We start from the raw sequence: 15,311 nt of genomic DNA on the forward strand, positions 1-15,311 counted from the left end.
TTATTACCTTCACATCTAAAATACGGCCAGACGTGACTGTTTTAACAATCAGCCATAGTCAGTATTTGATCACGGGAAATGTAAAGCTCTGCAGCGGCTCACGTCAAAGAAGCTCCGTCACAGAGCTGTAGCTCAAGCATGACTTTGACAGGCAGAAGGAAAAGTAGTTCCTATCAACCGAGTAGCCTGTAATTACACCATCCTGCCGACAGTAAGATAATTACGATAAAACACACCCTCACTCCAAATTACAGAGTTTAGATATCGATCCTTTTATATAAGTATCGATCCTTGAGCAGGAAACGTTGGTATCAGAATATCGACACTTTAGGATAGATCCGCACATAAATATTACTCACATCCACATCATGGAAACTAAAAATGCATGTACCAAACTGAAAGCACACAAAGACTAAGCTCAGCCATTACAAAGAATTTATTTTAAGTTTTTACTGGCCTGTGCAATTGAGGTAACGTTTGACGGCTGCATGAGAGAAGAAATGTGCTAAGACGTCAACAAGCAGACCTTCAAGAGAGCCACGCAGAATATGAAAGCTAGCACAGTCAACACACCTGAAGCCTCGTGAGGTTACGCACTGCTACCTGGCATCTCTAATCCTTTCAGAAGAGCCAGTCTGCCGGGGACAGTAGCAGGAAAAGGAAACTCCATCTTGAGGAACAGCAGCAGCTGAACATGTTATTACCACGTTCAAATATGTCCTGAAGCAAGGTAACTGGACTGTGGCTGCAGGTTAGCTTCGTCATGAAACGCTTAATGATGGTGGGCAGAGAGTCAACCGTTCAAACAGCCCGCCTCACTGCGAGGGGTGCGTTTGATATATGCTACAGCAAGTAGAGCATACACAATTCTTTAGTTTTTAGATTCTGAAGATGCTCAGAGGGCTGTTTCGCAAAGCCAGGATAGCGGATTAAACCGGGATTTTCCAAATATCCTGACTGAATTAAGCCTCGACTCGGTTTCACGAACGCAGTGGCACATAAGTTACCATGGCGATTTATTCTGTGCAGCTAGCCTGTTCCAGACCAAGCTAACAGTCAGGCTTAGTTAACCTTGGTGCCTTATGTGTTCAGTCAGCGGTCACGCCGATCAGAAACCAAAGTGTTTTTTTCAGTCATTCCATGTTCTTATGTAGGCCTATGTGTTTTGCATTTTTTTTAGTAGCCTGTATTAAAATAGTAGGTTGTGGTTATTAGGTTTCATAATTGGAGAAGATGCGTGCACCATACTTTGCACACAATGAGCATCAGGGAGTAGGTTTATGTGGAATGAAAGCACAAAAAAAAGGATAAATAAAAGAAAAAGTAACACACGGGTACAGCAATAAACCAGCGAAAGAAAGTGTGGCAGCCAATAGTGGACCGACTGAATGTGTGAGAAGCTGAAACTCATAATTATAATGACGACGCTGAAGTTAGCTTCCGAACGGAAGTTAAGGGGAAAGTTAAGGGGAGGCAAAGCCTTAACACTGTCTGAAACACTTTTGTAGATTTGAAAAAACTTAATTTTGTTTGTGAAAATGACTAAAGGGTGATTTCACTGCTTTTTCTCCACATGCCGACCACATTAGACCAGGTCCAGATCCAAAACTACTATACCTAGAGCTCTCAAATCCCAGAGAGGCTACAGTTTCAATCAAACATAGTTCCAGATTTGTGAAACCTTTATTCAATTTGTGAAAATGCTTTAAAGGGCAATTTCAATGCTTTTTTCACATGTAGACCACATTAGACCAGGGCCAGATCCAAAACCACTATACCTAGAGATCTCAAATCTCAACTAAATTGTTCCACACAGGCGAAGGTTTCTTTATATCACAGTTACCTTTATTCCTTTTGTGAAAATCCTATAAAGGGTGATTTCACTAAGTTGGGCTACTGCAAAAACTTTGTAATGTACCATGAAGTAAACCTGGTTGCCCGCGCAAAACAGCTGACCTCATGTCCTGCTTCTTGTGATGCATTCAGGTAATGTCGGCAGAATGGACACAACTGGAAAAACTCTCCATGGTTGAGGCATTATTGGCATAAGGTTGTTAGCAATAATGCTAACCTTATAATAACAGTAAATAAACTGTATTTGTAGTGCTACGTATTTTTTTGTTCTTTGTTACAGAGTGAAACCATATTAAACAAAACTGTCTACCTAGAGCTAAGAAAAATGAGCCGAATCGATTGCATTAATGTGTTAATATTGGGTTTCATTTGGATGTAACTGAGAGTGGAGGTTCTGCAATCTCTCTGTTGATGGCTGTAGATGATGTCTATAGTTAGTACATAGTAAATACATAATATATACAATATATAAACACATAAACATAATCAGAGGTGAAATAATTATTCAGCTCCTTTACTTAATTAAAAGTACTACCACACTGTGAATATACTCCACAATAAAAGTACAAAATGTACTCAGTTACTGTACATTCCATTACAGTAATCGATGCATTTAAGTGTTTAACTATGTGTTTAATATGTTCTTATTTATTTGCATAATGAAGGCTCTGGACTTTGACAGACTCAGAGACTCAAAACGCAAGATAATTACAGAGTTTACTATGTCAACAGGGATAACACAAGACAGCAACAGTTTAAACAGATACAGGGCTATGGCAGACAGGAAAAGGCTAAAAACTGGAATACTTAAATAAAAAATCACAACATATGTTACATGTTTTCCCCACCATTTATCCAATAAATATCATTAGAAGAACGTACATTTTGCCTCAAATCCTGCCCCCTACTCTGACTCTGATTGGCTAACTCTAATCCCATCACAACCCCAACCTTAACCAGCCTAATCAGTGGAGTATTAACCAATCAGAGGCAGAGTTGTCGAAAGGCTGTAAGGCCAGGTCACTTGGTGTGAAAAAAGCATTGAACTATCATCCTTTTTTCATTTTCACAAACAGAATAAACTTTTCCCAAATCTAAAACTGTGTTTTAAAGAAACTTTAGCCTCTCTGGGACAATGTATTTCAGATTTGAGAACTCTAGGTGTAGTGGTGATTTGGACCTGATCTAATGTGGTCTACATGTGAAAAAAAGCAGTGAAATCCTCCTTTAAAGCATTTTCACCAATTGAATAAAGGTTTCACAAATCTGAAACTATGTTTGATTGAAACTTCAGCCTCTCTGGGACAATCTAGTCCAGATTTGAGAGCTCTAGGTATAGTGGTTTTAGATCTGGACCTGACCTAATGTGTTCTGCGTGTGGAGAAAAGCAGTAAAATCACCCTTTTGTCATTTTCACAAATAAAATAATTTGTTTTCTAATCTAAAAAAGTGTTTCAGACAGCGTTATGGCTTTGTCTAAAATGCATAACAGCTTTTACAACAGTAAGAGGTGCAAAATACGGAGAATCTGTGGCTCAGCAACGTAAGTTAACTTTTACTTAGGTTCCCCTTAACTTTCCCCTTAACTGCCGAATCGGAAGCTAACTTCAGCGTCGTGTTATAATGTTATATTGTGCCTTAAAAGTGAGCACCGGACATTACATGTCACTCAAGAAACTCACACACACTATGTAGGATTTGTATGTCATTTTATAATACTCTCAAATTATAGTTCCCATTTCAATAAGGTGGATATATTGTGCACTGTTTATTCGTGAAACAGGGAGAGGACAGAACAATGTTTTTCTCTCCCTGGGATCATCTACTGCGTGTTTGGGAGAGAAAACAATGATTACCGTAATACATTGTGTTACAGTTAGGCTTACAGTGTACTTTGCAAAAATCATTTCGTGATTTTAGGTAGTTTGTTGATTGTTTAGATAGACTTTGTAGTTGCTGGATTTCCAATTTCCTCAGTGCTTCTTTTTATCTCCATATCTAAGTCCAAGTCCTTTTTTTTATTTTGTAAATTTTTTCAAGTGTGTGCAGTTCAGACATCTGACAGTTTGTAAAACACATAACAGTTAGCACAGAAGTGTTCAGCTGTGGATGTGCTTATGCTTATTACATTGGCAGACTGGCTGTCAGACTGTAGGACTACAGCCTCAGGGTCAAGTTACAGATATCATACAGTATTTTCTGTGAGCACCACAACACTGACTTTTTAACTATTATACATATTGACTAAACAAGTACACCATTTTCACACAAAATTGACAGACCTCCAGCCTCTCTGCCAAGCCTACTATATATATATACACACCTTTTAAAAGTATGTACCTTCTTTACAAACTATGAGTAACAGCAAATAAAGTATGCTGCGCACGTCTTTTCCATTTCAGCATCAATGAATCTGTGATTGAAGAAAACTGTTGACGCCTATTTATCTGAATTACTTACACCTGGGGCGAGTTCAGCGCCGACAAAACGTAGCAAAACGTTTTTTTCAACGGAAACGGTGGTTCCCTGAACACCCTTACGTGTACGCAAGCGCACTAATTTTGCTGCCTTTTTAACACTGTTGTGTTTACAAACTTTTCGCAGCCGATTGGGTAACACCTGTGACACGCCCACCAAACGGTAGGAAACATACCTCAAAGCCTGTTGCAGAACGTTGCGCAACGTTGCAAGGAAACATGTCGTTCAATGAGAAAACGTTGCAAACTGGTGCAAAACGTTTTGAGATTGAACTCGCCCCTGGCTTGACATAGTCGCACCGCACCTTCTGAGCCTGGTCTGGCCTTTGTGAAACTGATAAAGCCAGGATGCACTAGGTCAAGCCTAGCTTTATCTCTTATCCTGGATTTATAAATTCTGCCTTTGTGAAACAGCCCTCTGATGGTGTACTACTGCATTTGAATGAATAACACAATTTACAAAACAAACAAGCAAACATCAAACTCACAATTCATGGATATATTCATGTTGATTTTTTTTTACAACCTTGTGCACTATGCATCATGTTTATATTAATGATAAATTAAATGTTTAAACTACAATAAAACTCAATATCTAAATTAACATATATAATCCATAATCTATAATCTGCAGATTGTTTTCTCGGGATTTGCTTACTCAGTCTTGACAATGTAAAAAAAACAACAAACAAACAGACACATTTTTCACAACACAATTTTGCAGAGCTCTAGGTGAACTCTTCAAAGCGCTTGTTTTGCCCTCTGAACAGTCTAAACCCCAAAGTATTCCTTTTGGCCTACAATGATAACTGAATAATTCCAACAATGGATTTAATCGAGTAGTTTATTCAACCCATTGTTTTAGCTCTAATCTACAATGTTTGCCCTAAGTTTCTCTTGTAAGATACTACTACATTATTTAATTATTCTTATTCTGAATATTGGAATACTGCACTGCTGGATCCCAAAACATAGCAACATAAACTGTTGCAGTGGGTGCATTTACTCCAGTTTTCCTTTCTGCCACAAGGTGGCAGTATGAGCACACAGTCAGTGTACTGAGATAAATACTGAGATTTTTTCCAACTTTCAGCCTGGCTTAAGATAAAAATATGGATCAAGGAAATGTTTACTAAATAAGTACTTGTTAGACTTGTTTGAGCTCATCCTTGTCAGGACTAGTGCCTTGTCAGGGCTAAATAGTATTAGGAGACTGATTGCTTTCTGTTGTTTGTTTTAGTTGACTCAGCTGCCAGACGGGTGGGGTTTGCAACAATGCAAGCAGGAGGAGAAAGCTTGGAAGTACTTGGAACTCAAAAAAAAATTTCAGACTTCCTAATATATTGTGTTACACCCCACTCAACGGATATTTGTAAAATAGGCTAACATTAAGTCAAAACAGAATAGAAATAAACAGAATAGCTGTGTCTGCATTACTAGTTTCTTATCCTGTAAAAGAAAATATGTGCCAAAATGTTGATTAATAGAACTAAAAAAAAAAAAAGCTTTTATCTGGGTTATGAGTGTGTAGCTTTCCCCTCTTTCCTTACATGTATTACAAACATGTTAAAATTAAGATTTAGCTCAGACAATATGTATCTATAGTCAGTCTATAAATGAGAATTTATTTATTAATTTTTTTTAAATTAAATTAAAGTTCATATCCAGTGCCTGCAGGTACAGGGAATTACATATTCATTAAATCATCAAAACAAAAGCACACATTACATGGACTACAGCATACACTGTACAGGGTCTGACATCAGTGTGTGGCTTGTACAACAGGCTACACACACACAAACAAACATGATAATACTTCATAATGTCTCCATTAAAAATTGCTTTTGTTTATTTTATAGTCTCTAAATGTTACTGAAAATAAAAAAACAATCATGCCACATTTGTAAACTTTCCTGGGTCTTCCCTTTGATGTAATAATAACATGTACATCTGTCAGGCATTAAATATAGTAGATGTCCTGTGCATAGCAATGTATTGCTGCCTATAGTGCTGCAGTATATATTTTATCATGTTAACTCCAGCTGTCTTGTTTAGTAATGAACAAAGTCAAGGCTCATTTGACATGATTAAATCATCCAATATAGCAATAATTAAGAAAAAAACAAATTTCTGTATTAGGCCTATTGGCTGGTCTTAATTATGTAAACGCTAATAACATCCTAATATGCCTAGCATCCTGCCTTCAGAGACATGAAAGAGTTGCTATTGACTTGCATTTTGCCCCTGAAGACTTGACATATGTGACTTTTACCACTTTTATTAGCCCCCAGTGACTTGAGACTTAGCTTGGGACTTGCTTTGACAAGATTTGAGACTTAACTTAAACTTGTCTCGACTGAATTGAGACTTGAACTGAACAGAAGACTTCAAAACAGCAGATGTGTAAACAAAGCCAGGGTTAAGGTTCAGTCAGACCCACAAACAAGAGTTGCATTTTGGCTCTGGCTCACAAGAGACATCTGTTGAGTCATAATCCCGACTGTGGGGTCAGATACAATATTGTCAGCAAACACTGGGAGTATCAAAAGACTTGGCACAGTGATAAAGGGTGTTGTTGATGACACGTTATTGCATGCGAAGACTGAGGGCAGAGATTCAATATTAAAGGTGAGGTGCAGGAGACTGTGTTGGTGAAGGGAGTGAGTTTTATTTTACTCATTACCTTGGCAGCCTGCTATGGGAATAATGCTCAATGATTTGATTGCATGATGCATCCAGGAATACATTGCTGCTGTTATCTAATGCTATAAACTAGTAAAATGGGTGTGATGAATGTAGTATTGATCATCAGAATCGTGAAAAGTAGAAACAGTAAATAATGTGTTTCTTTGTTTGGAAATCAGAGGAGCTTGAGGTCTCCCGTTGCGTATTTGTGTGCACACAGGTTTACAAGGATTATTTCTAACATTCCTCATGTCTGCCAGACCTGAAATCCTAAAACTGTTTGAGCACAGTAATCCTGTGCTGTTCAGGTCTAGGTTTTTGCCGTGTAAAAATAGACAATGCAAGGCCACGGAGAATGCATATTTTCCCATTCTGGTTAATGCCATGTGCCATCTGTTTGCAGGTATGTGCCCACCCATTGTAGACATGGGCAGTTTGCCGCCATGTGATCCACTACTGGGTTTAAAAGCTTATGTCCCACAGAGAAGGGCACAGCATACAATTCCCCATTGAGACCCGTCTGAAGCACACATTGCACTTTCTGGGTAAGTCTGTGTGCTCTTCTTATATGTTTTTAAACTGTGAATGCAGTTTTTTTTATTATATTAATTCTCTCATCCCTCAGTGCGACCATCTTTTAGACATGTGGGCACAATTTGGCATTATTATACCAGTTCAGGTGGTTGTTGATTCGCTATGATTCTGAATTGGACTTACTTATGCAGGTGCTGCATCCTAACCATGTCAGACACTGAAGACGCCACATATGAGTGAGTAAATGGATTATTTCTGTAGAATGGAGGGTGATGATAACAAAGTGATGCCAGCACAGATGGAATCAATTGTAACAGAAAAATGTTTTTGGTGTTCTGTTTTTTTCTTCTTTCAGAGGACAACGTAAGTCAGTTTGTCAGTTCACTGAACCCACACATATGGGCAGCATGAGTCTTCACAGTTTGTTACTGAAGTTTAATCACTAGGCTGCATATTCAGCAAGAAAGCTGCTTGTTGTCAGTAAGAAATTCTGGCTGACTGGATGCTACACAGCTGCATCACAAGACAAAAATGCATGAATGTTGTGATTCTGTTGCATGTATACATATCAGAAATGCATTTATGTCCATGTTTAATATACTTGTGAAGTACATTGGCATAGCTGACCTCTGTTCTTTACCTCTTTTTGTGTGTACGGTGTGAAGAAGACAAGGATATTGTTGGTATGTACATTTATACAAACAATATCTATGAAAACAGTGTAAAACGTCTTAATGCTTCTACATGCATCAACCTGGAGAGGCTGGTTGCATCTTTTTTTGCCACTTTGTTACCTCCTTGACACACTTGAGCTTTGCATTTAAACATTCTTAGTCACTTAACACACTGCATCTGCTAAGCAGCTGGCTTCACCTTACAGCATACTGTATTTTTGACATGTCAGTGCCACTGTAGAGGCAGCTGCTGTCCTTGAGCTCTTCTGCCAGATTGACCTTTGTCCTCTCAGTTAGTCGTCTCTCTCTCTCTCTGAGGCTGGACATAGTTCACCTTGAATGAACATCCCAACGGATCTATCCTTTCAGTTAAAATGGTACAATGGGTTGCCATGAAAGAGTTAAGAGTTGTACCTCTATTTCTGTCTCCTTTGTGAGGCTGTCCATGTGGGCCACTGTGCAGCCCCGCTGTCCCTGAAACTAAGTAGCACCTGTCTCCCTCTACGTGGAGTAGAGTCACTGTTAGAGAGCAATGTAGGTCAGCTTATGTTCTCAATAGAGGACCGTAGGGAAGATAGTGGCACAAGAACAATACCCACAATGCCTGTAAGAGGTCCTCTAAATGCAGGTTGGCTTACCTTCTTTGCAGTGGAAAGAGGTTGAGTTACCCTCTGTGGCCGAAATGACTGCATAAAGGCTTGGTGTCACTTTTTCCCACAGAAGCCCAATGAGGAAGAATGTTGGGAACAAAAAACACAGAACTCTACTACTTTGCAAATAATACAATAGCTAAATGCAACTGTGGGAAAACTGGTGGAATTGGTATGCATTATTTTTATAAATCTGATTTTGTAAATTATATTTGCACAGCTTCATTACAAAAAGGAATATTTAAATACATGAGTGTCATTTAAAAGAAGGTGATTATCCTTCCTCCATTGCCAATAACTGCATACATATTATTGAGGGAGTCGGTATACAAAAGGCTCCATTGGCCATTTCATTACAAGGTTCAAATGAAATAGCAGGGAGAATATAATAAAGATTTAATTGTATAATGCATGTATAAAATTCTGTGAACAAATGTTTTCTTCAAATACTGTCATGATTTTGGCAGCACTGTCAAAAATACGCTTGGATGGCAGAAATAATGTGGATCTAAATGCTGGGTCACATTGTTTGCTTGCTAACTCTACACACTTGCTTTGCACAGAAGAGGAAGAGGAGGTGGAAGAGGTAGCAGAGGAGGAGGAGGTAGAAGGTAGTACTGCTTATACTAATATCTGTTCGCATGGCAGCAATAAATAGATGTGACTTTTTTCTTTACACACTGTTGGCAACCATGTAGTCCTTATTAGTGTATATGTACAAAAGGACCAAATTGTTGTTGTCCAAGGAAAACCATGTTTCTCTAAAACCTCACCTTTCTTGAGCTGTGAAAAGACAGCCCTGTTTTCAGCTTAATGACAATGCTTTTCTCAGATAATCCAAAAGGTTTTTTAATGTTTAATTAGCTATATATTTACGCTCAAAGTGTCAGTTAATCAGAAAAATTTTAAATTATTAGGAGATACATGGTTCTCACTAGACACTGTATGTATATGTACATAAGTCTGGGAATATAATGTGATACTATCTCTAATACCATCGGTGTACCTATATACCTGCTGAAAGTTATTGTAGAAATGTCCATTTCATGTTTCAAGCGTCAGTATTTTTTTTTTCTTTTTCATTTAGCTTTTTCTACTAAGTAGCAGGATCACGGATCCCTATAGTGATTCCACTAAAGTGAAAAAGTAAAGTGCCTCACTCTTACGTTATTTCTTACTCTGACACACTTTAATGGGTGAACTAATAATAATTATAATAATAACAAATAATTAAATTAATAATTGATTACCAAAAAAATACGAAAACAAAAACAAAACGAAAACAAAACATTTGCTATCACGGACTGGTGAACAAGTTTACTCTCTGCCTCTTTGTCACTGGGACCCAGGTAGCAGCTGATATAATCTGTGAAGATAATCTAAAGCAACCTTCTCTAAACTCTCAGAGAGAGAGACACGCCTGCATACCTGTCTGTCTAACACTGACAGGAGATAGTCACCTGTGTTGCCTCAGTCAACTGCGTTGTGTCAGAGGTTATTCCAACTCTATCATTATTGACAGCTGTCCCCTGCCTTTATTTTAGAGACCAACCAGAGGGCAATGTGTGAATGTGTCAATTAGCAATGATTGACATTGTATTACAACTTGCTAAACCAGAAAAGTTTATTTAAAAAATGTGTACCGTGGTCATATAGTATAGTAACTCTGACATTAAGAGAAATTCAGACTAATAAAGTTATAAAAACCATTCACAAAAAACATTGATATTTGTCAACACTAAGATACTGGCCAACAATAATCACTTAAATCAAACACATTTTTACAACCGTAAAACTCACAGGAATCACCTCTGACCCCATTTGTCTGAGCTCTCTGCAACTTAACTACATCCCTCAATGTTGACTTAGCAGTGACACTTTTCACTTTCAGCAGATGCCGCAGAGGAAAATGAAGGAGGTATGGACAGGTTATGTAAGAAGCACAGAGGTTGCTCGGTGGTTTTTTTTCATACATGAAATATATATATTTGTCTGTTCACAAGATTTTACCTTTCGTTTTCTTTTTTGACATACAGAGGATGCTAAACCCAGGTCAAAGTAAGAACAGAGTTTAAAAGTATCTATATAACCTAAATTGAAACACACTTCTCTGTGAGAGACATACTAAAATAAAATTATATGAATTTTTCCACTCTCCTCAGACCTGGTTTTGTGCCCGGCTTGGCCGCTCCCAAAATCCCAGAGGGAGAAATAGTGGACTTTGATGTGAGTTTATCTCAGGACTGATCAAAGTTACACCTCCAAACTGTCTTCTGGGCAGATTGTTGGATAATATTTCAGCTCACATTTCGACTTCTTGCCATCATTTTAGGACATTCATCGAAAACGAATGGAAAAGGATCTGACGGAGCTCCACACTCTGATTGAAGCTCACTTTGAGAAGCGTAAGAAGGAGGAAGAAGAGCTTCTTAGCCTCACTGATCGCATCGTATGTTCATATCCCACTATTCTACTGCAATATATCCCATGTTTAGTCTCTAATATTACCCAATTCTGTAATTAAATGTTGTCTTTTACTCTTTTCAGTTTACATGGTTTGTTTGGTCTGTAAAATGTCTTTTCTTTCCTACTTAGGAGAAACGCAGGTCAGAGAGAGCAGAGCAGATGAAGATCAGGGCAGAAAGAGAAAGAGAACGGCAAATCAAAGTAGCTGTACGTATACGTAGACAAACATTTACAGATCATAACTGTAAGAGAGACAAGCCCTATGCTGTCAGCCACAGAAACATTTTAGAAACTGGCTTTTAAACATTTCAAAGTCCTACCCCAGGCCATTCCCACCTATTGTTGTAACATTTTTGACATTTCTGTCTGTATCTCGGAGCTCTTTTAAGCCAGTGCGTTCAATATGGGATACAAACTAGTTACACGTGTCTGCCATTAATTGGTGTTGTTTCTGCAACACAGACAGGAAATGCATTGTTTAGTAAGAAGCAGGGAGTAAAGAGTAAAATGTTATAATTAACCCCATAGTTTGGGTTAGTTATAACATACCCTGGGGTGAAATGTATCATTATGGTATACATAATTGGTGTGTGCGTGTGTGTGTGTAGGGGTGATCCAAGTATCTTAACATAATAATATAATTTAACAAAATGTGCAAATGTGCAGCAACTGAATATAAATGAGTGTGTTTGTGCTTAGTTTTCTTGCACTGTCACAGTAGCACTCATAATAAAACATTAGAACTTGCATGAAAGATATCTACATAGACACAATAAACATGTCATAAGTATAAGTTTAACTACAAAGCAGGCAATGCTATAACAAAAAGAATTAAGGAAAAAATAATAACTTATTACCTACATTTTTTTTTTCCTTCTAAAATTTGCTGGGCCTGCCCAGGGTGCTACTTTTTCCCATGTGGCAAAAGGACTACACTGAGCATGTGCTAAGTGAATCAGGTCAAACCAAAATACCATCAGCCATCAAAATACTGCCGATGAATAATTAAAGCTACTATCATTTTTTTCCACCAGGAAGAGAAAGCGAGAAAAGAAGATGAAGAGGCAAAGAAGAAAGCAGACGATGATGCCAGGAAGAAGATGATTCTGTCCAACTTGACTTTCACTGGATACAAGGTTATGATTTTTCTTTATCTTTAAAATGACATAAACACACACAACATACTGGACAGCACATCACAACTTGTGCCCTCCTCCTTACAAGCAGACACAGACTGGGCCGAAAAGACAAACGGAAAGAGAAAAGAAAAAGAAGATCCTCAATGATCGACGCAAAGAGTTAAATGTTGATCAAATGAAAGAGGACAAACTCAGGTAATATAAAAACACAAACTGAAGTTCATTCCAAATACTTTCCACAATCAATTTCAGATAAAAGAATCCAGTCAATTAGCATTTTTTCTTTTTTATAATTTTTTTATTTCACTATAAAATGCTTTCACCGTCTTGTCCATACTGATACAGGGAAAAAGCTAAGGAACTGTGGGACTGGATGCGGCAGCTGGAGGCAGAGAAATTTGAACTCCAGTATTTACACACTAAGCAGAAGTATGAGGTAAGCGCTCTCTCTCTCTCTCTCTCTCTCTCTCTCGCAGTAGCTAGATGTCAGTAAACCTTTAAACACATCTTTTACACAGGTCACCGTGCTGAGAAACCGGGTCAGTGATCATCAAAAAGTGTAAGTGTTTTGTGTTGGATGCTCATATCACGGTGCACATGTGCCCTCTAACACATGTACTACATGCAAGCAAGAACTATTGCTTTGGTAAATGAAAAAAACATTTTGTCCCAAGTACAGCATCATATAACTTCTGCATATATCACCTCTTTTCATAACTTCATAATCTGATATCTAATATCTGTGGTATGTAAAAAAAAAAATAAAAAAAAAAGTATTACGAGGATATAAAATCATAACAAGTTGATACAAAAAAGCAGAAAGTAACATTTAGGTAAGCAATAATCAACAAATACCTCTTCACCTATTGGCCTGAAGTTTCCACCTCCTCATATTTCAACTTCCCCTCAGCTCAACACTGATCTCCATTAATATGAAGCGGTGTCAGTAACAGACGTTTGTGCCAGCTGTACACTGGGCCAAACAGGACTGGGAAAACAAAAAGGACAAGAGGTGTTTCCACAAAGGGCAGGCTGGGGTATCTGAACAACATGCCCTCAGTCTCAAAGGAGAGACGGGCTGTAATGGCAACAGCTGAGAGATCTCAAAACTGTGATATCATCTGTGTTAATGTAGCTCACAATAAAACAGTGATGGGCCCCTTCTGCCATCCAAATCTTCTGAATCATTCCTCCTGATGTCATGTAGGCCGCGCTACAATGACGGCCCTAGTCTGTAAACAAGCTTATTGATTGACAAGATATGGATTTTCCTGCAGAATGTGGCATTGGCTTTGCAAACCAGGAATAGTGTAATACTGTCACTGCAAACAAGTATAACTTTGAAATATAGCCTTGATTTATATTTGAATGTTTTATTTTCAGGTAAACCAGCTATTCTCCTTTTTCAGACATTACTAGCATTTCCCGCACTAAATCTTCAAAAACCTTAAAAAACAGATTTCGTCATACTTTTACCTAAATTTGATACATTTGTGTATTCATAGGAAAGCTGCAGGGGTCAGGTACCTCGGTAGCAACAGTAGATAAAGATAGCGGTCAACTATTTGGTAGCAAATCCCCTTCCAGCTTTGGAAAGGTTTCAGTGTCTCTGAGGCCAGCAGCAGCTTTCTGTAGAGCAGTGCTTCCCAACCTAGGGGATGAGACCACTGGAAGGATTCACGAGATGATTATTTGGGTAGAAAATAAGAACAAACTGCACTGTAGAACACACAATCATGTTTTTTTCCTTGAAAGTCTGTATAATTTTACCTCTGCATGCCACTGAAATGATTAAAAATGAAATACATTTATCTGAGAAAGGAAAATCCCTCTTTGGTTGAACTTCTCTTAATTCATTTACTTGCAAGAGGGTAACAACACATACATAATGCTTTGTGGTGAGGGGTCACAAGAAAAAAAAGTCTCAAACAGATTCTGGCCTGCAGATGTTCCAAATCAGTGTAGGAAAACATCTAATAGCCAAATTCTATGAGCAAATGTTAAGACTGTTAAGAGAAGGGTTGTTTCCAGTCTCATACAATAGTGACATGATGTGTCTGAAATGTCCTTTCTGTGATAAATATATGCGTAAAATAATTAAAATTTTAAATGCAGCTACAGAGAGTGAGACTTATTTGCATAAGCAGAATAAATTAAATATCTGATGTTTGAACTTTCAAAGCAAAATATATGTAAGTGCACGACACACAGCTCAAACTAAAGGGGTCAACACACAAAAGCATTTTTTCATGGAAGAATGCATGATACATACAAGATTCAATATGCATAACAGGTTAAGTATGTATGTGAAGTTGAAGTTTGTATGTGTGCCGGCTTATATTGCATTTCTCTGCTGACTTTCACTTTATTCTCAGTTCAAAGGGTACCAGAAGCAAGCGCGGCCTGAGGAAGTAACATCTGACACTCATGAAATTATTGGGAATAACATAAACTGCATAATAATATTTTCTTAATATTTAAACATGGAAGAACAAATTATAATTCTGAAAATATTGCAAGGTTAAATATGTTATTTGTGAAATGAAGTGCATGCTGGGTACATCTGCAGGATTGTAGCAGTATAGTAGACAGTCTCTGATTGCAGACTGATCAGCAATGTGCTGCAGCTTGTGTTAATTTAACAGGGATCTGACATGTGTGTAACCCATTAAAATGACTTTAGACTCTGAAAGGATAAAAATAAAACATGATGTTCAATGTAATCCTCATTTCTATGTCCTACCACTTACTCTGTCATGTTTAAAAGTACTAAAAGTGAAGTTGAGACTAATTAATCGGTTCTTGTGTGTATGATTTTGTTGGTTGCAATTA

The 15,311-nt window shown here is 37.8% G+C and overlaps 2 protein-coding genes across 21 annotated transcripts in view; one reads left to right on the forward strand and one right to left on the reverse strand.

Moving 5' to 3' along the window:
* Positions 1-986, reverse strand: part of nav1b (neuron navigator 1b) — an 87,577-nt gene extending 86,591 nt beyond the window's left edge. For all 11 annotated transcript variants that reach the window (XR_006829086.1, XM_046076022.1, XM_046076020.1 and 8 more), the window contains exon 1: positions 574-986. The gene's annotated coding sequence lies outside the window, so the exon portion shown is untranslated. The remainder of the gene's footprint in view (positions 1-573) is intronic.
* On the forward strand, positions 439-15,202 carry LOC123987286 (troponin T, cardiac muscle isoforms-like). Of its 10 annotated transcripts, none has more exons than XM_046076031.1 (16): positions 459-730; positions 7,420-7,561; positions 7,742-7,786; positions 7,906-7,913; positions 8,216-8,233; positions 9,438-9,485; positions 10,766-10,792; positions 10,911-10,932; positions 11,037-11,100; positions 11,207-11,323; positions 11,470-11,547; positions 12,375-12,476; positions 12,565-12,674; positions 12,825-12,915; positions 12,998-13,038; positions 13,390-15,202. In XM_046076031.1, exons 3-16 carry the CDS (start codon positions 7,758-7,760, stop codon positions 13,427-13,429), a joined length of 795 nt encoding a protein of 264 aa, XP_045931987.1. In that variant the 5' UTR covers positions 459-730; positions 7,420-7,561; positions 7,742-7,757; the 3' UTR covers positions 13,430-15,202. The 10 variants fall into 10 exon arrangements, with proteins under 10 accessions (XP_045931982.1, XP_045931981.1, XP_045931989.1 ...); XM_046076030.1 differs by having other exon boundaries at positions 474-730; positions 14,855-15,202; XM_046076032.1 differs by having other exon boundaries at positions 483-730; positions 12,568-12,674; positions 14,855-15,202.
* Positions 15,203-15,311: the final 109 nt, after the last annotated feature.

Source organism: Micropterus dolomieu, linkage group LG18 (genome assembly GCF_021292245.1).
Source record: "Micropterus dolomieu isolate WLL.071019.BEF.003 ecotype Adirondacks linkage group LG18, ASM2129224v1, whole genome shotgun sequence".
NCBI lineage: Eukaryota > Metazoa > Chordata > Actinopteri > Centrarchiformes > Centrarchidae > Micropterus > Micropterus dolomieu.

Coding starts and splice junctions, on each gene's coding strand:
- LOC123987286 (XM_046076026.1), top strand. CDS start 7,758: ATGTCAGACACTGAAGACGCCACATATGA. Junction 9,486..10,765: donor AGAGGAGGAGGAGGTAGAAG/GTAGTACTGCTT, acceptor TTTCACTTTCAG/CAGATGCCGCAGAGGAAAAT. Junction 10,793..10,910: donor CGCAGAGGAAAATGAAGGAG/GTATGGACAGGT, acceptor TTTGACATACAG/AGGATGCTAAACCCAGGTCA.